This window comes from Perognathus longimembris, chromosome 5 (genome assembly GCF_023159225.1).
Source record: "Perognathus longimembris pacificus isolate PPM17 chromosome 5, ASM2315922v1, whole genome shotgun sequence".
NCBI lineage: Eukaryota > Metazoa > Chordata > Mammalia > Rodentia > Heteromyidae > Perognathus > Perognathus longimembris.
Genome location: NC_063165.1, coordinates 49,234,657 through 49,261,051, shown reverse-complemented (window position 1 = coordinate 49,261,051; position 26,395 = coordinate 49,234,657). Strand labels below are relative to the sequence as shown.

General features: G+C 35.9%; 1 protein-coding gene across 1 annotated transcript; it reads left to right on the top strand.

The window, feature by feature from the left end:
• Positions 1 to 25,969, top strand: Ccdc14 (coiled-coil domain containing 14). Its single transcript, XM_048346784.1, has 13 exons — positions 1 to 271; positions 5,490 to 5,545; positions 5,848 to 5,920; positions 6,112 to 6,181; positions 6,276 to 6,395; positions 11,069 to 11,290; positions 11,407 to 11,501; positions 12,707 to 13,223; positions 15,994 to 16,135; positions 17,665 to 17,747; positions 19,526 to 19,744; positions 19,820 to 19,952; positions 24,901 to 25,969. Exons 1-13 carry the CDS (start codon positions 98 to 100, stop codon positions 25,835 to 25,837), a joined length of 2,841 nt encoding a protein of 946 aa, XP_048202741.1. The 5' UTR covers positions 1 to 97; the 3' UTR covers positions 25,838 to 25,969.
• The last annotated feature ends 426 nt before the right edge of the window (positions 25,970 to 26,395 follow it).

The window sequence follows — 26,395 nt, the reverse complement described above, 5'->3', positions numbered from 1 at the left end:
GCGACGAGCCGAGAAGAGGGGAGGAGTCGATAGCTGCGCACGTTCCAGTCGCCCGGGATCCCGAGTCAGAAAAAAAAATGACAGTGTGAGAGAAGCCATGAAGCGCGCCGCACGGCGGGCACCTTACCGGAAGCGGAAGAAGAGGGGGCGGGCCAAAGGGGATCGGAAGTCCACGGCGGTTAATTCCATTTACAGGGCAGCTTTTCTTCTCTCCGTCTGTGTTTTTCTGAGACTGCGAGCAATGGTCAGGTCCGGATCTCGACCGGGCCAGGTGAGGGCTGCGGACCTGGAAAAGTCTGCCGTGGTAGGATGGGGGTGGTGAGGGACCTGAGTTGGTTTTCAGGCCGGGGACGCGAGGCGTTGGCGTAGGCCCTGAGAAGGCGTGGGCTGGGCGGGGGGCCCTGGGCCTCCCGCCTCGCGCGGCTGCCTGCGGGTCGCTGTGCTCCGTGTGTCGGTCGTCGCGGCCCTCCGGGACGCTGGAGGCTCCATGTCCGAAGTCGTCGCTGTCCTCCGGGACGCAGGCTAGGAAGTCAGGCTGGGTTCCAGTCCCGCCTCACCCCTGGCTAGTGACAATCTCCCCTAGCTTGAGAATGGCCTCGCATGTTAGCCAGCCCGTCTCGGCCCTTCCCAGGCTTGCCCCGAATGCTCTTTTAAGCGTGATGCCTTTTTAAGTCTCCCAATTAAGGTCTTTCCCTTGGGAGAAAGACATTGTCACAGAAAGTTTTATAGCCTGTAGCAAAGACCAGTAAGATGCCAATAATCCTTTAACCAGATAATTGTGCTTTTAATCCTAAATATGAAAAAGACATTTTTCACTATCTAGAAAGGATGGCTCTAAGTCTATTGGTTTGCTTAATGGCGAAAGCAAGCCAAACATGTTACTTACACACAAGGAAACAAAACCATTACGTTTTGTTGAATATTAATATAGGAAAATTCCAAAATTAAAAAAGAACTCACAAGATTAAAAGTTACCATTATCCAGATTTCAACCAAGTTTTTTTTTTTTAATCGTGTGAACAAAGATAGAAAACCCTAGTAGCAAAGTCTGCATCTAGTTTGTAGATCTTGTTTCCTAAAGACTATTGTCCATTAAAGGAACCATAGTTTCTGGAGGAATGGCTAACCATAGGTATGAGGCAGAAGTGTTGTAAGATGGGCCTAGGTACACCAGTGATATCACACAACAAAGAAAAGACAACCTATAGATAGAGATAAAATAAAAGCAAGTCACCAGGCTCTAGTGGCTCTCGCCTGTAATCCTAGCTATTCAGGAGTCTGAGATCTGAAGGCCTCCATTTGAAGTCAGCCTGGACAGGAAAGGCCATGAGGCTCTTATCTCCAATTAATTGCTAAAGAATCTGGAATTGGAGCTGCTGTTCAAGTGGTAGAGCACTAGCCTTGAGCAATAGAAGCTCAGGGACAGCTCCCAGGCCCTGAGTTCAAGCCCCAGGACCATCATATATGTATTTCCAAGTCACATATCTGGAAGAGAGTTAATATCCAAAATACAACCCCAAAGCATAAAAATTAAAAAGAATCTAATAATGAACAAAGGAATTGAATATACCTTTCTCCAGAGATGTGTACTTAGCCCACAGGCATATGAAAAGATGCTCAACCTCACTGATAATCAGGAAAATGCAAATTAAAACCACAGATATTACCTAACAAAAGGTGTTGTTAAGGATATTGAGAAATTGAACCCTTTAGGTAGAAACATAAAAAGTGTAACTGCTGTGGTATAAGGGTTAAAACTCATGGCCTTGAGCTTACTAGGTAAGCACTCCACAAACCATGCTGTTAGCATTTACACAACTGCTATGGAAAACAGTTTGAGATTTCCTCAAGAAGTTAAAAGGGACAGGAACAGGAAAGAAAAACTGGGAAAAAAAGGAAGGGGTAACATTGTCCTAAAAGAAATGTACTGAGTACATGAGTGCCTGACTTAAGAAACAGTAACATCACCTTTATAATAACAATTTTTTAAAAAGTTAAAAGTGAGCCAGATATAGCACTTAGGAGGCTGAGTCAAGAGATTATAAGTTTAAGACTAGCTTGGATAAATGTTGTGATACCATGGGTCAAAAAATAAAATGAAACAAAACGTAAAAATAGTACTCATGTGGACCAGTCAGCTCCACTTCTGAGTATTTGTAGGAAAGAAAACCTGGCAGATACCATCTTAATAGCAGTTTATATCACCAGTTACAGGACAAGCTGACATATGTCTACTTACACTGTATTGAAATGACACATCTATTTCTGCCAGAAATATATAACCTGAGTTTGATCAGAAGGAAACATCAGACACATCTAAATGTCCAGAGGAACATTTTACAAATGAACTGGCTCTTTAAATATGTCAAGGTTATTATAAGACAATGAGCAGCAGTTCAAGGAGCTATTCCAGATCAGAAGATACTAAAGAGACTTAAGGTCTATGGGAGTTTTATTGCAGTTTGTGATCATTCTTTTCCTATAAAGGAGAGTATTGGGGGCTGGGAATATGGCCTAGTGGTAAGAGTGCTTGCCTCGTTTACATGAAGCCCTGGGTTCGATTCCTCAGCACCACATATATAGAAAAGACCAGAAGTGGCCCTGTGGCTCTAGTGGCAGAGTGCTAGCCTTGAGCAAAAAGAAGCCAGGGACAGTGTTCAGGCCCCGAGTTCAAGCTCCAGGACTGGCAAAAAAAAAAAGTCAGTATTGGGAAACTTAAGGCCTCTAGATTAAAATATAAAACTAAATGTTGATTTCCTGATTTTGATGATTATGGTAAATAATAGTCTGTTCTTATGTAGTGTTTAAGGATATTTTGTCTCTTCCTTAACTGTAATGGCCAGACCTTCCCCCCACCCCAAATAAAAGCCCACAATATTTTGTCTATATTCAGAGAAAATAGGGCAAATGTACAATGTCCAGAATTGTGGATTCTGGCTGAAGCATATACAGAAATTCCTTTGTGCTACTTATTCAAAGTAAAAAATAACCCCCAAAATGGAAGGAAATTGTTTCAGAGTACTTTTATCAAGCATTTTTTTTAACCAAATGGAGAGAGGGAGGGAAAGAAAAACTATTAACTAACAATTAGGCTATAAATTATCTCAGTATATTTTTTTCCTGGTACTACCTCTTGAGTAATGACTACAGCCCTTTTTTGCTCTGGTTATTTTTGAGATGGGATCTTATTTTTTGCTTGAGCTGGCCTGGACTGTGATCCTCTATACTTTTCTCTATAGCTGGGATAACAAGTGCTTAACCACTGTGCCCAACTATTGGTTGAGATGAGCTCTTGCAAACTTTTTGCTTGGACTGACTTTGAACTGTGACATTCCTAATCTCATCTACTGAGTAGCTATGTTTATAGGTGTAAGCCACCAGTATCTGCCTTTTTTCCTTTTATTTTAAAAGAAAACTATCTATTGAAAGGTTTTGTTTTGGGACTTGATCTTGTACTATATCTTAAATTTTTATTTTGATTCCAACCAGGATATAAATATAGCTATAACAAAGGAAAAGCCTCTGAAAATGTGACACAGAGGTTAGTGGAGCCTTATTTCCTACAAAGTTGATTCTCACTGCTGGCTTTATGATGCTTGATATCCCAAATTGTCTCAAGGATCATAACTCTTCCCAACTCAGCTTTAAAAATATATATATATGTATATGTATATATGTATACACACACGCACACATATATTCTCAGTCTGATGTTGGTGGCTCATGCCTGTAATCCTAGCTACTCAGGAGACTGAGATCTGAGAATCACAGTTCAAAGCCAGTCTGGGCAGTAAAGTCCATGAGACTCTTCAATTAAGCACCAAAAAAGCTGGAAGTGAAGCTGTGGCCCAAGTGGTAGAGCACTAGCTTTGAGCACAAAAGCTTAGGGACTGCATCTGAGTTTAAGGATTGGCATACACACACACGCACACCAATGTGTCCTTGGTAGCATTTCTAGAATGACGAGTACATAATTAAGCAAATGATAGAATATCATATAACTTAAGGAAGTTTGGTAATTATTGCTTAAAGCTGCATTGTGAGAAAATGTAAACATGACAAAATATGAATGAAACTGTGACAGTGACTATATACAGAGATGGAAGGATTAGGGACTTTGAAATCTTAAAATGACAGTTTGGTGATTGTATTTATTGGATACAAAATTATTAAAGTATTAAAAGCTATACCATAGAAAACCTCTTATTGGTCTGTCTGATGCATACTGTAGTTTCCCTGCCCAGAGACAACTATAACTATTTCTAGTATTCCAAGACATAAGATACATGTAAAGGAAATACATATATTTTTCTTTTTAATACATGAAAGATAGCTCGTCTATGTTACTTTTAAAATCAGCCTTTCTTTGGGAAAAATAAAAAGACAAAACAGCATTGCTTGTTCTAGGGCTTAAACTCAGGGCCTGCGCACTGTCTCTGACCTTTTTGCTCATGCCTAAGCTTTCTGCTTATGCCTAGCACTTTACCACTTGAGCCACAGCTTCACTTCAGCTTTTTTGTGGTTAATTAGATATAAGTCTTATGGGCTTTCCTGCTCCGGCTGACTTCAAACTGCGATCTTCAGATCTCAGCCTCCTGAGTAGCTAGGATTACAGGCATGAGCCACCTGTGCCTTGCTTACAATATTGCTATGAGATTTCCTCCAATACTATGGAACTCATTTCCTTGTGCTTGCTAGGCAGGTCCTTTGCTGCTGAGCTACACTTCTAACCCTTTTTCTGCACTTGTTATTTTTGAGCTAGAGTCTCACTTCTTGCTTGGGTGTATACTGAACTGCAATTCCCCTATTATAAAATGAGAAGATTGCTTCCTGTCATAGCTAGCATGACAGACATGTACCACCATGCCCAGCTTCTTCCCATTGAGATGAAGTCTTGAAGACTTGTTTTTACTGCCTGGAACTTTGACCTTCTCAGTATTGGACTCATGTAGTTTAGGATTACATACATGTTTGGAGGTTTGTATAGTTAAACTCAACAATGGTAGATACTTCTGGTTTCAAATTATACTAGTTTTCAGATTTAAGAAATAAACAATGAATGAAATATGTGTGTTCCTTGCTTCCTGTTTCACATTTATTACATAAAGGTTAAGTTGAAAATTTGGATTTTTAGGATATATCTCATAAAAAAGAATGACATGCTATAAACATGCAATAGAATTGTATTCGATTGTACAAAGAGAACTTTTGATACATGTTATATCAATGAATCATGAACACATGCTAGTCACAAAAAGACATACACTTTATTTTGTTTATATGAGGACTATATAGTGGTTAAATTGATAGAAATAGAATGGTCATTGGCAATGGGGAGAGAAGATGGGAGGTTACTGTTTGATAGGTACACTATTCTAGTTTAGGAAGGTGGGGGAAAGCGGGAATGACAGTTCAGAGTTTGTCAAGATGGCACTTGAAAATATAACAAGTTAATATTTAGATCCACTGTAATATTATATATTTCATAGGTGTTGTCTTCAGGAAGGCCCCCTGGATCTGCCAGAATAACACATGGGAAAAAGGGGTAAGTAATTCAAGAAGATTATGATACTAGCACAACTCAGGAACTGTTAGGTCTTTGGGCTGGATTACATTTTACCAACCCCAGAAAATTAAATGGTCCTCTGCCTTCAGAAGTTCTAGGGAGTAGCTTTTCATATCTACCTATATCAGTCATTTGAGTGTTTAGCCGTTGTTCTATCTTCATACTATCCTTGCCATTCTAAATATAGTTTGATAAGATTTTGCTGAAAAGCCAATGACTGCATACTAACATGTAGCGAAAAAAAAACTGTGTTTCTTAAGAATATTCATCTTGTTTTCTAGAACCCATTTAAGGAAAGTATCACATCTTAATGCAGATTCTGGCCATCCTGTTTATTCTGATTCAGAAGGACAGGTAAGATTAAAATAGGTAGAATACACACTATTAGTCTGTAGTTGCCCTGTGGAAGTAGAAAAATCTCGTTTTAAGTGTTTATCAAGACAAAATTATTTACAAATAATGCAATTAATCTTTGTAATATCTGTTTTTTTCCTTGCATTATGATTTTACATACAAATGTATTCTAATTGATGTTTTCCTCACAGATTGAACCTGTACGGGGGCTTGATGGTTGTGCTTCTTTGCTGCGAGACATTTTGAAAAATGAAGATTCAGGTCTTTTTTTTTTTTTTTAATGTTTCTTCGATCATCTTTTCTCAGTGAAATAGTTCTTTTTAATATTACTAAATTTTTATTTTCATTATTAAAGGTTCAGAAGCAGTATATTCAGAAAACAGATGTAATTCAAGACCTTTAGAAAGCAAAAAATGTGATTCTAAACAGAAAAGGCGTGAAAAATATGTTCCTTCAGTAGTTCGGAAAGAAATACGTAAGCATTTTATTCTTGTTTATTTGAAGGTAATCTTTAATTCTGGAGATGTTGATAAATTGCCAGGATTATGATGTTGTCTTTCATTTAAAATTTTGTTTTTTTAATTTTAGTTGTATATGTACATTTATGCTTTGTTTTCACTATCCAGCTTTTAATTACTAAGTAGATATCTGGTTTATACTGTCATTTTTCTAAGCAGAAAAGTATCTGGATTTTCCAGAGAAAACGTTCAAACTCAGAATGACATTGAAAAAAGGCCCACTAAGGCCAGAAAGTAATGGTTATATACTTCAAACCAAAGCAGGCTTCCAAAGCTCTTCTTTACACTATCTACACTAAATATTTGCTTTTTATATGGCAGGACTTAATGTGTCAAATGATATTTATACATCCATTCAGTAGCCACTGCTTGTATGACATCTAGAATTCATAGACCAGAAAGGTTTCATGGACTGACTCCCTTTCATTAATTCTAGTCAATACCAATGAAACATACTGTGATCCTGGTCTGTTAGGTAAAACTTTCATGGAAAGTGCTTTGGTATCATTAATTAATGAGAGCAAGAACATGTATTTCATTTGTGTTATTTGTGTTGGTGTATTAGCAGATATATTTTGTTAATGTTTGATACGTGTACGTATATATGTATGTTCTAAAATGTTGTAGTAATGTAAATGCAGTCTTTGTTTTATGTGCACTTTATGGTTATTCAGTTTAACTTGGATTATTTAAGACTTTATACCTGAAGTAGAAAATTCAACATCAGTAGAGTTTCATATGAACTAAGTTTACAAAGGACTTTGGGTTTTTTTCAGAGGCTTTGAATTTTAAGAAATATTGTTAGATTTTATTATTTTATGTTAGATTATGACATCTGCTGGCAGACATAATATGGTACATGACAGTTTGATGAGATGTTGTAAAAACTATTACTTGGAAAGAAGGTGAATGAGAAACATTACCTGGGACTGCGTATGAAATTAGAGAATTCCTCAAATTAAACTATTCTTATCTAAGGGACCAAAGGAAATCCAGGAATAGAAGGAGATCTAAGATCTGGGCTAGCAGTGTGCTGACAGCCAAAGGATATGACTCCCCCCCCCCCCCACCCGACACACACACATTATAAGTTTCACAGTTATAATATTTTAGAGTTGCTTTTCCATTTTATTTCAAAATTGTCTTCCCAATACGAGTGACTATTTGCTTACCAAGATTTATTAACCCATTTTGTTGTAGTTCATCTATATCTGTTAAGATAGTAAAAATAATTATTCCTGCTTTGGGTTTTAATTACTTTGGGGGGAACATATTTGAGGCTATATTGCCAAATAGCAAGATTTATGAATGTAAAAAATTTATTTGTCTACCCTGAATCTGTAACTATGTGGTGATCAATTGTATTGAGGTTTTACTATGTGCTGCACGTTATTGTAGTGTTATGAAGCAGTCATTCTTTTTTGTTTCATTTTACTCTGTTTTTCATACTTAACAAAATAAGGTTACATTAAAATGGCAGTTGAATAAAGTATTATTCTTCAACTGTGAAGGGTTCTTTCAGATATACAGTTACCAGACATACCGTTAGATTATTGATACTATTTATTACATTTAACTGGGGTGTGGGCTGGGAGGAGAAGGCCTGACAAGGAAATTGAAGGATCCAGCAGGGTACCTCAATATAAAGGAACTCCTGACAATATGCAAAAGCTCCTATTCTCATAATCAAGGAACAAATCAATCTATCCCAGAGATTTCTCTATCTAATGAGGAAAGTAGTGAGAGAAGTAGTCAAGAAATGTAATGATTATCCTGCTTCTCATAAGATGGAATATGTCCTCCCATTCAATCAGTGTGGATTCTTCCTTATCCCAGAATCTCTATAGACTTATGGAGTGCCAACCCCAAGAGTTGTTCATATCCAATTTCCAGTAATGTTCCCTTGAGGTGAAGCCCGGGGTTGGGTTCCCCATATAGCAAAAGAATTCTATCTGAGAATTCAAGGATGCATCTATGGTCATGTCTAAATAGCATCCTCAAATAGCATGATGTTGTGATTTCCTGTTGTATTATTGAGAAAAATTTCCCATAATGATCGTTCCTTTAAGAGCTTCGCCCCACACTCCTCAGTGGTTGTGATCCTAGTGCTCCTGAGAGTTGAAGGAGAGCAAATAGAACAAGTCCTCGTCCTCTTCACAGATCTTTAATGTCTCCTTTTGGGTCATACCTTTGGGTCATACTCTGTTCCCCAGAGCTCAGGCATCACCTGGTAAAAGACATCAAATTCTGCAGAGAATTGGTTTTGAAGTCTCTGCTGTGACGTTTCTTATATAGTAGGCTACAAGCAGGAATTGGACTTCTTTCCAGCATAGACAGAGACAGGGCTGCATAAGCTATGCCCACAGCCTGTGGTGACTGAATCTATAAGGTAGTCTAGGTAGACAGAGCAAGTGGGTTCTTTTTGGAAGACTTATGGGTATGTCTGTGATCTCAGAAATAGTGGCTCAGAAGTAACAACATGAAGTCAGCTTAGAGGCCAGGCCTCTACTTTTGGCAGTGGCAGACTTTAGAAATCTCCCAGCCAGGACCCAAATCACTGTGATCTGGGGAAGTGCTATTCCTTTTATTTATTGCCACTTTTTTCTAGTGGAAAGAGAGATTAAGATGAAAATTTGCTCAAGGTCTCAGCTAGTACACATATTTTAAGAGACATAAGCATTCATTTCATATTTGTGGGAGTGTCATAGATTACCAGTATGCTTGGCTTTGATAGGTACTACTATACACTATATATTTTTCTAGTTATTATTTACTTTGATGACCTATGAACTATCAGAGCACTCATTTCTATTAATAGTGTTGAGACCTCATTTGGAGGAGGAATCTAGTAAGGCAAGAAAATATATTTTTGTATTTTTATTCTCATATATATTTTTATTATTTTTATTTTTTTGCCAGTCCTAGGGCTTGAATTCAGTGCCTGGGAACTGTCCCTGAGCTTTTTTTTTGTTTTTTCCTCCCCTCAAGGCTAGATCCTCTACCACTTGAGCCACAGCTCCACTTCCAGCTTTTTATATGTGGTTAATTGGAGATAAAGTGTCTTACAGACTTTCCTGCCCTGTCTGGCTTTGAACTGCAATCCTCAGATCTCAGCCTCCTGAGTAGCTAGGATTACGGGTGTGAACCATCAACACATGGCTATTCTAATCTATAGAACAATGCTATATAGAAAATTTTTCACTCATTGGTTAATTAACAACATATTTGTGTTTTGTATGAAGATTAGTGAGGGAAATAAAGTGTAAAATACTGTGCTGTTTAGAGAAGCTAGTTCAGCCACAGAGAAGACGTTAAGCAGCATAGGATAATATGTGAATGGTATACACAATTTAACTGGACAGTATATGCTTTTGGATAGTGAAGTGCAATTACTAGATTGGAGTGTGGTTAAATTGGAACAAACTTAAAGGAAGATGGAAACTTTCAGGCTTTGGCGAGTGAATAGAAATAAGTGATTCATGGTGAGTAATGTTACAGAAAAGCAAAAAAGGCTTGTTTGGTATCTAAGTTGGCATGACTAGAATGAAAATTTTGAGGTAAGGGTGATGAAAAGACAGAAAAACAAGTTTGGGTCAGGCTTTGAGAAATTTCAATGCCAAGTTAAGATGTTTATTTCAGTGGCCCAGTATATAAATTGTGCTCTTTTTTACTGACTTATCTCAAAGCTCTGACTTTTTTGTTTTGTATTTTATAGACTGTCAAAACATAAAGATGTTACAGAATGTTCTTTCTTTCTGGTTCAAGTTTCCCATGAAAGAATGAAGTGGGCAAGGGAGCAGGTGAAAATTTCACTGGACTTTTGGGAGGGAGCATTTAATAAGGATTTTAAAAAATTTAATTGTCAAGGTGATATACAGAGGGGCTACAGTTACATATGTAAGGTAGTGAGTGTATTTCTTGTCAAACTTGTTAGCTCTTCTCTCATTTTTCTCCCACCTTCCCTCCTTTACAGTACCCCCCCTCCAGTTGTAAAGTTGGTTTTACAACATATTGTCTTGTAAATATCGCTATTGAATTGGTTCATCTTTTATCCTTTGTCTCACCATTTTGATGTTCTCCATCCCTTCCCTAATTCAGATAAACGTATAAATGTGGTATATATTCACAATGAAATTCTATGCTTCTGTCAGAAAGAATGGCATTGCTCCATTTGTAAGGGAATGGAAAGACTTGGAAAAAAATCATACTAAGTGAAGTGAGCCAGACCTAAAGAAATATAGACTCTATGTTTTCCCTCATTGGTGATAATTAGCATATGTCTAGGATAGTTCTAGCAGAGGATCACAGTAGTTCAATGACTATGTACATATGATCATATAAGATGATGCTAAGCAAAATGAACCCCAAGATATGAAAACAAGTGGTGTTACATTATTATTTTTAATATACTAAGGATTTTTTAAGTTAATATAGATGATTTTGACTAAGGAAAATTAATTCCTTATCTACCCTTAAAAGAATTTGGGTATTTGGGTTGCTTTTCTTTACAGAGTGATATTGGTAAAGCCCTTCTGTGAAGTGTATGATGAATTAATCTATGTCTGACAGTGATGCTTTTCCTCTTAAGATCTTATGGTAAAAGTTTTTGAAATTCTTTCTTCTACATTAGTATCTTCTGATAATAAGAAACAGATACCTAAAGATGCTTTGACTAGAAGTGAAAAAGACACATCAGACATGGTGCAAAATTGGTCGTTACAAGATCATTATCGAATGTACTCACCAATAATATACCAAGCCCTCTGTGAGCATGTACAGACTCAGATGTCTCTGATGAATAACTTGGCTTCAAAGAAGAGCCCTAATGGGACTCCTGCTGTATGTGGTCCTGGTTAGTATGAATGATACTTTTAAGAAAATTGAATATAAGCTATAATTAAATTGCTTTGTGATCATATAAGCAATGTGAGATGTGAATGATTTTTTTTTCCACCTTCTTACCTTTAGAATCTCAGGCAACACCACTCTCTAATTGTGGCTTGTGTACCTCCACTCCAACCCGGTCACCCCAGCGGCCATCCTGCCTTCCAATGGTTCATTCTGTGGGTATTTCATATATTATGAGTAAACATCACTGTAGGAGGAGAATATTGAGTTTACTGATTGGATTTTAATGTACTAGAGTATAAAGACTTTAATCTTTCAGGTTTTTTTTTTTTTTATTAGAAAGTGCTTATCTGAGCTGGGTCCCAGTGGCTCAAGCCTATAATCCTGGCGACTCATGAGACTGAGATCTGAGGATCATGGTTCTAAGCCAGCCTGGGCAGGAATGTCCATGAGACTCTTATCTCTAATTAACCACCAGAAAACTGAAATTGGCGCTGTGGCTCAGAGTGGGAGGGGGCTAGCTTTGAGCAAAAACTAAGGGACAGTGCTCAGTCCCTGAGTTCAAGCCCCACAACTGACAGGAAAAAAAATAGAGAAAGAAAGAAAATATTTATGTGATTATTAAGGACAAATATTAGGGAGTAAGAGAAGAAGAGCTCTGTAGAAAATATCAGCCATCCTACCACCCATACTTGTACTCTGATATAGAATGTTTCTCAGTCATTTTATTCTCTATATACATTTTATTTTGTTTAATTTTAAGCTTGCTTTCATTTTAATGTAAGACTTATAATTTTATAGTTTCATATCTTGCTTTTTACTTATATTTCTTTTAATATATATCTTACTAGTAAGTATTAATTCTGTATTTAATGAGTATACCATAGTCTGTCTTTAGTCTAGCTATTTCAGTAACAGACAGGTTTCTACCACTCTAACATTTAAAAGGGGATGTGTGGATTATTTTTTCTCCTAATGCTGGAGATTGAACTCAGAGCTTTCTTCAGGCAAGCAATACTACAACTATAGTAGCTATACTACAACTGAGTTACATCTCCAGTCCAATATGTTTTTGCGAAAGATTTTTGTAAGCTTGAACTTGTTTTCTTAGAAGGCAATTTCTGAAATGGAAATGTTTTAGTACAAAAGTGGATTAATTGTTAATGCATTTCAAGTATGAGTGTTATTTGTAAACACTATTTTAGTTATGGTCTTATAATATCCCCATATTGCAGAGTGTAATTAAACTTTAAAATACTAGTTCTTTATTGGTCTGGGGAGAAATATAGCTATTTTTAAGCTAAAAATCAGCTTCTAATTTTAGAAAAAATTTTACTTCTGTTCTAGTTTGTTATAAATAGTACCTGAAAGTGAGTGCTTACATGTTTGAAGGCTTTTTTTTTAAACTTGCTTGCTTTAGGAAGTTCAAACAGATGATAATAATAAGTTTGCACCACAAGATAAAACAGCCTCTGTGAATTACCCGGATATTCCAAGGAATTCATTTAATAACCATCGTGGAGTTCAATGTAGCTTGCCCCAAAATGAAAAGGCAGATATTGCAACATTCCAGCAGCTGAATCTTGCTAATTGGATTCTGCCACAACCAACAGTTTCTGAAGAAGCAGACCTACTAAAGTGTTTTCAAACACATATGTCTCTGTTTCCATCTTGTGGAAAAGAATCTGTCCCGGACATTCAGACATGTGGAAGCCTCACTCATTCACAGCCAGCTTTCTTGGCCACTAGTGAAGAAAGATGTGCCAGAGAACAAGTTGGAGAGGCCACAAATGAAGGAAAGTATTTAAACATACATGTACAAGACGCAAAAATAGTCAAGGATGTACAGAAGGCAAAAAATGTGAACCAGACTGCTGAAAAAGTTAGAACTATAAACTATTTGTTGGGAGAGCTCAAGGCCCTGGTATCAGAACAAGGTAGATGAGTATTTTTCTTTGTAATTTTCTCTAACATGATGTTAAGCTAAATAGCAATGGCATGATCAAGCCATCATTCAAATGTTGAATAATTGACATAGAATTTATTGTGCTTTTCCATGTTTCTAGCTGATAAGGAAATTACTTCTGTTGGTCATATTTTTAATTTTTAGGTTTTATCCCTTCCTGAGGATTTGAAATATACTGGAAAATATCAGGCTTTCAGACTTGCTCACAAGAGTGTATTCATTCTGTTTGATCCAAATGGATTTTGTCAAAGAGAATTTGTAGAGATAAAATTATAGTGCTCAGATGATTCCTAAAGATGAGTAATGTCCTACAATAGGCTTATTCATTTATATTTTTAAAATGCAGGGGAAAGCCGGTGCCAGGTGATGCCTCTAATCCTAACTACTCAGGAGGCTGAGATCTGAGGAGTGCAGTTTGAAGCCAGCCTGGGCAGAAAAGTCCCCATGAGAACTCTTATCTCCAACTAACTACTCAAAAAACAAAAACCAACCAACCAAACAACAACAACAAAAAGCCCAGAAGTGTCTCTTTGGCTCAAAGTTGGTAGAGCATTAACCTTGAGTAAAAAGAGCTCAGTGACTCCCCAGGCCTCAAGTTCAAGACCCACAATGGACAAAATAAAGAAAATGCAGGTGGGGGGGGAACCCCTCAAATTCCTTTTTCCATCATTTCTTTAATAACCAACAACTATATTATTTGACAGATAGCATTTTGAGAAGTAACCCAAACATTTGTGTGCCTTTCTTAGTTTACTTTTAGGGTTTTCCTCTTAAAGATTTTCTTGAGTGAGCCAGACTCTAATCACTTTCATTTTATAATATTTATATACTTTCGTATAATATGTATATACTTTATAAAAATATTAGCTTATATTAGTAATACAGAGGACGATTTCATTGTTAACATTCCCACACATGTTTACAATATGTTCAATCTCATCCCCTCTATCACTCTCCTATTCTCTTTCCCACTTTCCACCCTTATATATTCTTATATATAACATGCAAACATAACACATAAAATTAATGAGTTTTACTTGGAATGAGTTATGTATTTTCCAGACTTGCTTTTGAAAACACTCACTGTGAATACTTATTTGCAGATAGTACTATGGGAATAGTAAGCCACAGGTTTAGTGTGTTCAAATCTCCTTGTTTTTAAACCTTCAAATTATGACTACCAACTTAGGGAATTGTAACTCCTTTTATGCAACTACTTAATAAAAAAAATGTTACTATCCTCTTAATCAGATATTTAATCATGACAACAACAATAATAGTAGTAACAGTATTGGGTTTTACTTATTGAATACTTAACCATGTACTTGGCACTGTTCTGTTTTCTTTGTATTATCTTATTTGATCCTCATGGAAACCTTATGAAGTACTATAATTTTCTCCATTTCACAGATAAGGAAAGTGAGGCTTGGAGAAAAACATCCTATTTCATCTTCTCAGCAACACAGTGTGATATTGTTATTATCTTCCTATAAGCATGAAGAACCCTAGGCTTGGGTCAAACAAAAGATAAAAATTTTAGCTAGATAGGAAGGATAAGTTCAAGAGATAATATTGTACAATATGGTAACTATAGCTATAGCAATGTATTCTAATTTTCTGGGAGTGGATTTTCAGTATTTTCACTACAAGAAATACATAGAGTGTCAGAACAGCATGTTATACTTAATACACTTAATAAGTATGTGGCAATTTAAGTGAACACTTTTTTTTTGGGGGGGGGGCAGTCCTGGGCCTTGGACTCAGGGCCTGAGCACTGTCCCTGGCCTCTTCTTGCTCAAGGCTAGCACTCTGCCACTTGAGCCACAGCGCCCCCTCTGGCCATTTTCCATATATGTGGTGCTGGGGAATCGAACTGAGAGCTTCATGTGTTAGGAGGCAAGCACTCTTGCCACTAGGCCATACTCCCAGCCCCAAGTGAACACTTTTTTAAAAAACTTTTTTTTAAGTTAAATGATTTGACTAAGATTGTAGCTCTTAAAAAGTACAGGTTCCTGCTCTCACAGCCTATGAGAAAAAGCATTCTACAAATTCTGAGGAGTTTGCTCAGTGATTGGGCATCTTATTTAATGTGTGCATGTACTTTTCATCAAGATTTTACAAATACTTTCAGAATTGAATAAAATATTACAACTTTAATATACTTTCAACTTTTTATATCAGTTAATACCTAATTCTAAATATTTAATACTTACCTTCTATTTGTGTTTGTTTGCTTCTTCAAATTAATTTTTTTAAGAATTGTAAAGGTATGGTCAATTATATTGAGTCTATTTTATAAAATCAAACGAAACTTTTACGGAACCCTCACTTAATATTTTGGCATATAATCTAAAGTAAATTATTTTTGTACCAGAATCAAAAATTAAATAGTGTAACTTATAGGAATTTACTATAGACCTTTGATAAGTCTGAACTAAGAAACATGTCTAAACCACTTTTGATGGTTAAATCAATCACTAGTTGACTTAACTGAAAAAGAAATCCTAAATATAATAATACTGTGATTTAAGATTCATCTTTATTTTATGGAATTTAATTTTCTTAGAACTGTTCTGAGTAAGCAAATGCAAACAGGAAAGAAAAATCTGATTTACTAAATCATAAATAACTGAAGTATATAGCAAGTATGCACACTATATTTTCTCCTTTAGTAATAATTCTAATAATCTTGTCTAAAATCAATTTAAAATACTGATTTTATTAATCTCTGCCTTTTATAGAGGATTCAGAAATTCAGAGGTTGGTAGCAGAATTAGAAGCATGCATATCTGGACTTCTAGCAAAAAGTGGAAACACAAATACTCAAATTGAAATAGCACTAGCCATGCAACCATTAAAAAGTGAAAATGCTCACTTGCAACGGTAAGAATTTATAAGTTTATTTAGTCTGTAGGCAAAGATCTCATAACCAGAACAAGATTTCAAATGAGCTTTCTCAGAAAACTTTTAGTTTTACTTTATTCTACTTTTCACCATTTTCCAGAGATTTTCCCTAACTTGTCTAGTGTGTGTGTGTGTGTGTGTGTGTGTGTGTGTGTGTGTGTGTTTATGTCTGTGTCTTTCTATCTGTCTGAGGATACAGGCTCCTTTTACTTCATGAATCCACTGTCCAATATCTGGGAAAAAGAAAGTGTAGATTAACATTAGTGCATTCATATGCTTTAGACCAGAACTGATTGTCTTCTTATTATTTTGTTGTATAAAATAAGACACCTAGCCTTCCTAATATAAGAGCCTGTGACACAGTTTCCCCCTACTAGTAGCTAATTACTAGTAGCACCACCACAATTAGAAGTAGGAAATAGCTCACTTAAATTTTTATATACTTTTCTTTTTTTTGCTGTCTTGTAATAATACTCTTAATTTGTTTAAGAGAGATTTAAACCAGTGATCTAATCTTGAAATCTAAAAGAAATTGCAACTATATTGTTAATGTTATCTTTGAGTGTTTCAGTGATGACTCCCTTGTCTGTTCATCATTGTACTTGGCAGGGAATTGGAGGATATTTTCAGGTACTTCTACACTGCATTGTGAATGTGCCCTGAGAAAGTGTTTCTGTTGCATGAGCTATAGACACTGTCAGAGATGGTACTTACCAGGGACCTGAAAGGATTTTCAAGAAGAAAATAGTATTCCAAGTTGTAAAATAGCTTAAATTTACAGACCAGCAGCTTACAAAAGCATGACAGTAAGATTTATTCATTTAGGATTATTTTTCTGGAGATTATTAGTGTAGGGCTAGAAGTATAGCTCAAATGGCAAGGTGCTTGCCTTACAAACATGAGAACTTGAATTCAAATCTCAATAGTGCAAGGAAAAGAAACAAAATAATTGATGGTAAAGTATACAGTGCAAACATTTACTGAATGCTTATTTTGTTCTTTATACATGTTTTGTTTTTAAATACTCCTCTGACAGTTCCATGAAAGTCTTGGCAAAGTTAAATACTTTGTACTAGGTCTTACATCTAAAAACTGCAGAGTCAACTCCAAGGCCATTTGATTTTAGACCACAAAATCCTAATTTGTAGAAGGTATACTGTCTCCCTTAGCAACTAGAGACTAGCTTATTTGTATTTTGGCATATTTTGTGCCAAAAGGATAATACTACAAATCATTCAAAGTAAGCAATCTTTGAAAAATATTAATAAAGAATGGTATTCCTAATTCTTTTGTCTAAGTGGATTTTCTTTTTTAAAAATAGTAACTTAAAAATTAGAATAATATTCTGTATTAAAATTTAAGGTAGTGTTTTGGGTATTGAGTGGATTTCTTCTGATCTACTAGGTAGCTTTGTGTACTTTCATTTTGTCTTTTTTGATAGACTGTCAAATGTACACTTAAATGGACTTGATATTCTTGCATTCATAGTTCTTTGTTATTTCATTTAGGCAATTGAAAATTTTGAATCAGCGACTCAAAGAACAAGAAATAACTGCGAAGGCATCCAGTACTATGAAATGTAATCTTGAATGTAGGTAAAAGAACTGTAAGGATTGATATTACAGTCTTTGTAATTTTGAAAATTTTAAGTACAATATGCATGCAAACAATGAAATGAAAATCCCTGTACAGTATGTCCTTGTGCACATCTATTAGTTCCTTTCCTTTTCATTTTTGCTCCCCTTTAATGGTACAGGGGTTTGAATTCGGGACCTTACAGTTGCTGATCAGGCACTCTACCTCTTGAGTCATGCCTCCAGCCCTAATGTGAACATTTTTATAGGCTCTATGTACAGTACTAGAATTTGTGAGACAAAGGTAAGGGCACATGTATGCAGTTTTGATAGATTGACTTTGTGTTCTTTTTCTGTTGTCTTTGGTTTTGAGACAAGGTGTCAAGTAGTTGCCTAGGCTGATTTTTCCTGGGCTCAACTCTTCCTCTCTCCTTTGCCTCCCCAGTTAGTAGAATCTTTTCTTTTTCTACAAAAGTCAGCTGCCAAATTGTCCTTATGGGTCACAACACTTAGCAGATAAAAAACTATAACACATTCTAAAAAAGTTGACAGCTGTCAGGAGCTTTTCCTAAGCCTGATAAAAACAAAATATTACAAAGGAACAGATTGATCGAATATGTTGCTACTATTTCTTTGTCAATTGCTGAATAGTAAAATACATCCAAAAAGCATTAAAAGGGGTAACTCTTTTTTGATACATGACAAGAGAATTAATGTCTTAATACCAACATCTCTTGTAAAGCAATAAGAAAAATATGAGTATCCAGAGAGAATGCAAAGTGTTGACTTCATAACTACTGATAAATCACTCTGGTCCCACTGTAAACCAAAGATACAGGCAAAGTGAGGGTAAGAGAGAGGAGGCCAAGAGAAGAAGGAGTGGATAAATAGTTCCCATATAAGTTGAGATACCTCTTTTTGTTCTCTTATCCACTTCCATTGCTGTTGGTTTTCTTCTTATTTTAGCCTTTTTATTACTATTTTTACATTCTTGTTTAGTGCCAGCTCTGTGAGAACTGGAACCATGTCTGTGTTTACTTCTGTATAACCAGATTCTAATACAGTGCCTTATACACAGAAATGGTGCCATGAAAACAATGTAACAGGTCTCTAGCATTCTGACAGGAAAAAAAAAGGTGAGAACTTGTGAGTATAGTATAACTCTTTTATGTTCAAATATATGAGTTTTTACGTACAATATTCTGTATAGAAGTGTTTTCCAGAAAGATAACAGAATAAATGCATCTAGAAGGAGAGCCAAGGCACTGAGAGGGAATCATAGAATGTCATTAGTATTCTGTGACATTTGAAATATTTGCTTTGCACATGTATTATTCTTTAATTTAAAAAGTTGAAAATAGGGGCTGGGGATATGGCCTAGTGGCAAGAGTGCTTGCCTCGTATACATGAGGCCCTGGGTTCGATTCCCCAGCACCACATATACACAAAATGGCCAGAAGGGGCGCTGTGGCTCAAGTGGCAGAGTGCTAGCCTTGAGCAAGAAGAAGCCAGGGACAGTGCTCAGGCCCTGAGTCCAAGCCCCAGGACTGGCCAAAAAATAAAAAAATAAAAAAAATAGAAAGTTGAAAATAATGCCTAAAGTATGAATTAGAGGAGAAAAGCATGACTTCTGCTAATGACTTTTCAAAATACATTTAGTATTTATTTAGAACTGGCTCATGCACATAATGATTACATACAATCAATAAATTTTAGGGCTTGCTTTTTCTAAAGACAAATCTTTTGCAGTCTTTTAACATTTGGAAATTACTATTTGATCTGTTTTGTCTTACAGTGTTTTCTCTTCAGTCGTTGAACATGTCACTACAAAATCAGTTGCAGGAGTTAATGAAGAGTCAGGAATTACTACAGAGTAAAAATGAAGAGCTCTTAAAAGTGATTGAAAATCAGAAAGATGAAAATAAAAAATTTACTAGTTTATTTAAAGACAAAGATCAAACTCTTCTTGAAAATAAACAGCAATTTGACATTGAGATGACACGGATAAAAATTGGTATGTATTTGGACTACAGTTTTAGTCACATTTTAAAAAGAATGAAAAAAACTGAAACTTTTTTTGTTGTTTTAGAATTGGAAGAAGCCTTGGTCAATGTGAAAAACTCCCAGTTTAAGTTAGAAACTGCTGAAAAAGAAAATCAGATATTGGGAATAACACTACGCCAGCGTGATGCCGAGGTAACTCGATTGAGAGAATTAACCAGGTAAAATTGACTGCAACAGCCCAGGTTTTTCATTAGGTGTATTTGTAAACCTCAAATAAGGTCAAATCTGCATTCTTTTTCCTGTATCCTTTTCTCTTATTTTTCCAGGGTTTCTTTTGCTAATTGCTTATGCTTTCTCCTGCTCCAATTAATCTAGTTTGGAAATTTTAAACCTGTCCGAATGCTTTTTTAAAATGTGACTCTTAGGTAACATTACTTAACAAAGTGGTTAAGCTCTCTTGCTCTGAGATCCCTGGATGGAATCTCAGCTCTGCTGCATATTATCTGCACAACTTTGAATAAATTTTTTTACCTTTCCTAAACTTCATTTGTAAAGTAGGTATGTAAGGTTGTTGAGGAAACTTAAGAAATAATTCAAAGAGAGCATTTTGCATTCTAAATCCTCATGGCATTTGATATTGGGTCAGTCATTCAAACCTCTTTGACTCTTGTTTTCTTCATTTTACCAATGAAATGTGTTGACAGGAAACCCTCATATATCTTCATTCTTTAGCCAGTCTTTTTTCCAAATAAATAAAATACTGTCTCCACAGTTCAGTTTTCTTTTGAAATGTGTTAAGAATTAGATTTCTAACAATTTTTTTAAAATCCCTGAGAAGTTAGTTAGTTTAGGCCTGAAAAACATCAGATCTGTGCTTGCCTTTTAATGATCCTAGAAGTACATAATTCCAAATATAAATAATCTAAAAAGATGCCCGGCGCCACTGGCTCATGTCTGTAATCCTAGTACTCAGGAGGCTGAGATCAGAGGATCAAGGTTCAAAGCCAGCCCAGGAAGGAAAGTCCATGAGACTCTTACCTCTAATTAACCACCAGGAAACCGGAAGTGACACTGTGGCTCAAGTGGTAGAGCACTGGCCTTGAGCTGAAGAGCTCAGGGACAGGGCCCAGGCCTAGAGCTCAATCCTCACGACTGACAAAAATAGATAATAAAAAGAAAAAGAATATAAAAGTCTTACATATAAAATATTCTACTTTATATTCTGTTTACAGATCCATTTGAATTATAATCTTGAGGGACATAGATAAGGCAGTAATATATATGCACATGTATATATTTAGTTACTAATTTAGTTTAATAAATAAGGAAAATAATGTTAATATAGAAATAGCTTTTTTTCACATTTACTAGCATAATTTTATTCAAACTTATGACAGGATTTCTGTCAGTAAATGCAATAAACCACACATTAACAAAATGAAGAATTAAAAGCCATATGATTATCTTAATAGCTACAGGGAAATTCAACACTTTTTCATGATTTTAATACAATAGCTCAACAGATTAGATACAGAAATAATTATTTTATCATAATGAAGGCTATACATGACAAGCTAAGATTATACTTAATGGGGAAAAGTTAGAAACTTCCTTCAGAGTGAGGAACAAGACAAGATTGCAAACTCTTACCAGTCCTTAAGGTAGTATTGAAGTCCTACTCAGAGCAATTTGGCAGAAGAAAGAAATACAGAAGTTCCTTCACTTTGCGAAGAGTTATATTATGATAGACCTGTTCTAAGTGGAAAATGTGCTCAGTACTCAAATTAACTCATTTAAAATAAAAAGTCCTGATTCAGAGGCTGAAAAAGGCATTCAGAAAATTTTATGATTATTTTTATTAATCATACAAATTTATATAGTATGGCAGATTAGTACATACAATATAATGTTATGATCAAATCAGAATAGTTAACATGTATATCAAATATTTTTAAATGTTTTGATTAACACATAATAGTTGAATATATTTATGACCTATAATTTGGTATTTCAACATGTGTATTTAGTACATGTATATAATATTGCTATGAACCACGTATGAGGGTGGCTAATGATTCTTTCTCCTCATTCCACATTACTTTGTGCTTGGAGGAAAGGAAAATAAGTTAATGTTGCCAAATGCCATGGTGCTCAATTCCAGGCAGAATCTGTATTAGTTTCGTGGTTTTGTCTTTCCTCCTTTTGATGCGTACGGAATCAAAATGAATATCTTATTATAAAATGCTTTGATTATTTTTCTAAGCCTTCTCTTTTCCATATTTGTTATTTTGATTTGCCCTGGTGTATGAAGGGAAAATTTTAATATTTGCATTTTCATATATGTGAAAACTAAGGCTAAGAATTGATAGAAAGTTAATGCCTGATCTAGGCTTAGAAATCCTATCTCTTAGTTCTACTTTTTTTCTTTCACACACGTGGTTTTTGATAAATAGTTTATTTCTGGTGACAACTTTTTCCTAATTGAATCTAATTAAGCCTTAGATGTTATGTGTGTTTGTGTGCATGTGTGCAGGCCTGCCAGTATTCAGGGTCATGTGTGCGAAAGAAAAAAAAGTATTAACTTTCTATCAATTCTTAGGTAGCCTTAGTTTTCCCATATATAGTGTTCACCATGTATGAAGTGATGCTATGGAGAGGAGAGGGGGAGAGGGAGGGAGGAGGCAGGAAAGCAGAAAGTGGAGGGAGGAAAGCAGAAAGCAAGGTGGTGCCTACCAGAGTGGAGGGAGCAGAGCTTTGAAGGAGCCTAAAGCCTGAGGCCTGTGGGGAGGCCTGGGGCCTGAGGAGAGGTGAGGCCTGTAGGAAGGAGGTATAGAAAGAAGCTTGCTCCTCTGGAGGTTGGAAATTAAGGAGTGGAGGTTTAGAGGTCAGGTCTGGTCTGGGTTCTGGGTAATTAACCCAGGACAAGGTAGTTGTACATCAGTATTTGGAGGTGGAGGGCTGTTCTGGTTCTGGGTTTTAGGTTGTAAATAAAGCTCCTTGGTAAATAAAACCCTTTTCCACCTTAAAAAAAAAAGTGAAGAAGTGATGCTACTTTAGAGTGGTATTAAAGAGCTTGCAGGCTGTAGGACTAGGGAGATGTCACAGGGAAATGGTGATGTGTGTCAGTAGACTGATTCTCTGTCAGCATTTCTTTTTTGTTGTTTATTTTATTTGAAAATGCTGAAAACAGAGGGCTTACAGTTATATAAGTCAGGCAGAGTACATTTCCTGTTGGACAATGTAATGTCTTCCCTCACTCCCAAGTTTTTCCCATCCCACCCACAAGTTGTATAAAAATGTTGAAAACCTTAGCATTTTTAACCTGAGATAGATGAATTGATAGATTTGTTTGCTTACTTGTTTATTTAACAAACATTTATTAAATGTTATATTCTATGTGTGCGTGTGATTTAAGGTTTTTATTAGCATATATTAATTGCACAAGAAGGGGTCCCAATTGTTTTATTTTCATACACACATACAATGAATGTACAGTGATCAATCTCGGGTTTCTTTTACTTCACATGTAAAAAGCACTTAAAACGAATTTGATAACAAAAAAGGAAGAAGAGCAGTCTTTCAGAGTAAATTGTAGTATAATTATTCTAGACATAACTATACATGGAAGTCTAAGGGAATAAACTCACAACTAGTTTGAGTCTTGGGCTGGAACCTGAGTGAGAATTTGCATTCTCTCTTCACCTTTGCTTCCCTCGTTTGTAAAAGACTGCCTCTCTGAAGATGATCTAATATTGAGGGAGTCTTCTATCTTTGTAGATAACACAATTGTTCTTATTTATTCTTTCAAAGGAACACTCATCTGCCTGCCTTTTCCATTGTTTATTAGGAAGGAAAACAAGTTTGCTTGTGATTGTAGCCTTCCTTTTCTTAACATTTAACCTAATATAGAAAGAGAAGATAACCAAGTCTTAGAAATTACCTTCCTTTAGAAAACATAATTTCCAAAACGTTAGATACATACTTTTTGGTCTTTTATACAACTCAAAAATTTTCAGTTCTTTTCCATTTCTATTAAGCACCTGTTTTATGTTGGGCACAAATCCTGCCTCATGCTCAACTAACAGATGATTAATTTCACTCTTTCAATGACTATGAAATCATGGTGGATGGGTTTAGTATAGAGTCTCACAAAGAAATCTGTTAGTAGCACTTATTTTTCTGAAGATTCAGCAACAGTTTCAAAGTGCCATGTGTATTCATAGATTTGTTTTGTGTTTTAAATTTAAAAGTTTAAACTTTGAACTTAATTGTACCTAAATTCATCCATGCTGGTAATTTATGGTGTGTTTGGTAGCATCTTCTGCAATTTAATCAGTTGGGAACATCTCAAGTGCCAGTTGGGCTAGTACAACCACTTTAACATTAGAAGAGAAAACAGTAGTCTGGACAACACAGCCAGATCTGCATGGCCATCATCCAACCCCTAGAGTCACTTTAGACAATTGATGTTTGCTTTTTGTACCTGTGGTTTAAATCTCTTAGAAAAGAGATGTCTGATTTTTAACAATTCAGAGAGGAGCTTGACATGAGGAAACTGAGATTCAGAAAGAATAACTTGTTCAAGATATATTACTAATGGCAGCAGGCTTTAGTTCCATACTGTCTAGCTTCTAAGCCTGGGTGATTTTCCTTCTAGTATACTTTTCTGATGCTTACTGCTATTACCTAATTATGGCAGATAATTGTCTCTTAACCATCCACTTTTTTCCAGTATTGTTCCAGTGTCCATTGCATTTTGAATAGGGGGAAATAGTTTTTAATAAATTCCAGAACAAATGAATAAGTGCATTTTCCATTTTGCTTTGTACCTCAGCTTACCACTATTAGGTTGGTTTTCTTTTTTTGTCTTTACTTAGTGATTCTGTTTACAGTGTTGCTCAAGAATAAATCATTTCCGTACCTCAAAAGACAACTATTATGAACCTTTATAGATTTATTGAAAACCAACATCTTTTACCACTTGTTATTTTAGTTTACTCTTACCAGAGCATGTTCTCTGATTTTGTGCTTTTCATAGCTAGGCTCATATTGAGAATCAGACACTTGTTTTAAATCCTTGTTTTGTTTTTTTAAGATTGGACACATGTATAAATGACAGAAACAGGTAAAATATTAACAATTATGCCACTAAATTCTTCTTGGCAGAACTTTACAGAATAGCATGGCAAAGCTGCTCTCAGATCTTAGTGTGGATACTGCTCGTTGCAAGCCTGGGAATAACCTTACCAAATCACTTCTGAACATTTATGATAAGCAACTTGAACAGAATCCAGCCCCTCTTCACACTTCCATCATGAGCTACCTAAATAAATTAGAAACAAATAACAGTTTTGCACACTCAGAACTACTTTCTACAATTAAGAATGAGGAAACCATAGACCTAAACAGTCCTTATGAAAATGTTCTGCCCCCCAAAGGCCTTCCACATAGTGACACTAGAGCCATGGAGGGAATATCTGTACCTGAGAATCTCTGTACCCTATCACAGCAAGGTTCTGACACGGAGTGTGAAACCATGACTTTAATAGAAGGGTATAATTTGGATAATACAGTTTATATTCCTTTGGCTAGAAGCACTTCTAAAAAGCATTCACCACTTCCTCAAAGAGTCTCCCCTCAGCCCAAGATAAGTGTTGCTACAACACAACTAGTCAGCAACAGTACACTTATCTCTGAATCAAAAAATAAACTGTGTGCACCTGTAGTTGATTCTTCAAAGAATGAAGCAGAAGATGTACACCCAAACCTTTCCAGGACAGCTGATATGGAAGATATACAGCTCCTCAAGAAAATAAAGGAAGCGATTGATAAGATTCCTGTTGCCACTGAGGACACAAAGGACCAGACTGCACATCACAGTCCAGCAGCTTGTCATGCCACCAGCGTTCAAGGAAAAGGCAAGGCTAATGCTGTCTGCAATGCCAGCTTTTTACATTCTGACTTGATGTCAGACTGGAGCATTTCTTCTTTTTCAACGTTCACCTCTCGTGATGAACAGGACTTCAGAAATGGCCTGGCAGCTTTGGATGCCAACATAGCTAGACTCCAAAAGTCTTTAAGGACTGGTCTTCTGGAGAAATGAATTCAGAAAAAAAACTGAGTGCTTCATCTTTCTAAGATTAGAATTTCACTATATTAATGTTGTATTTTAAGCTTCTATAGAGAAATTGCTTTTTATGTTATGAATTATGGAACAATAAATTGAAATAATAGATTTAATGTCTAATCTGTTTGATAATAGGTTTACTGTTGGAATATCTTTACACTGGAGCTTACAAAGTCATAAGAAATTAAAAATTGTCGAGACTAAAGCTCTAAAGGACTAAGAAAGAATTATTGTAAAGTTTTAATTTAATACTTAGCAAATAGAATTCTTCCATTAATATGTAACTGCTGGTTTGAAGGTGTAGGTTGAAGGCATTTCTGGTTGTCTGAAAGGATAATGGGAAGGGATTCTCTATGAACAATTATATTCAAACTAGAGTTTCTTTCCTGATTCAGGATAGTTGGGTTTTTTTGGGTTTTTTTTTTTTTTTTGCCAGTCCTGGGGCTTGAACTCAGGGCCTGAGCACTGTCCCTGGCTTCTTTTTGCTCAAGGCTAGCACTCTGCCACTTGAGCCATAGCACAACTTCCGGCTTT

Coding starts and splice junctions, on each gene's coding strand:
- Ccdc14 (XM_048346784.1), top strand. CDS start 98: ATGAAGCGCGCCGCACGGCGGGCACCTTACCGGAAGCGGAAGAAGAGG. Junction 5,546..5,847: donor ATAACACATGGGAAAAAGGG/GTAAGTAATTCA, acceptor CTTGTTTTCTAG/AACCCATTTAAGGAAAGTAT. Junction 13,224..15,993: donor GGCCCTGGTATCAGAACAAG/GTAGATGAGTAT, acceptor TGCCTTTTATAG/AGGATTCAGAAATTCAGAGG.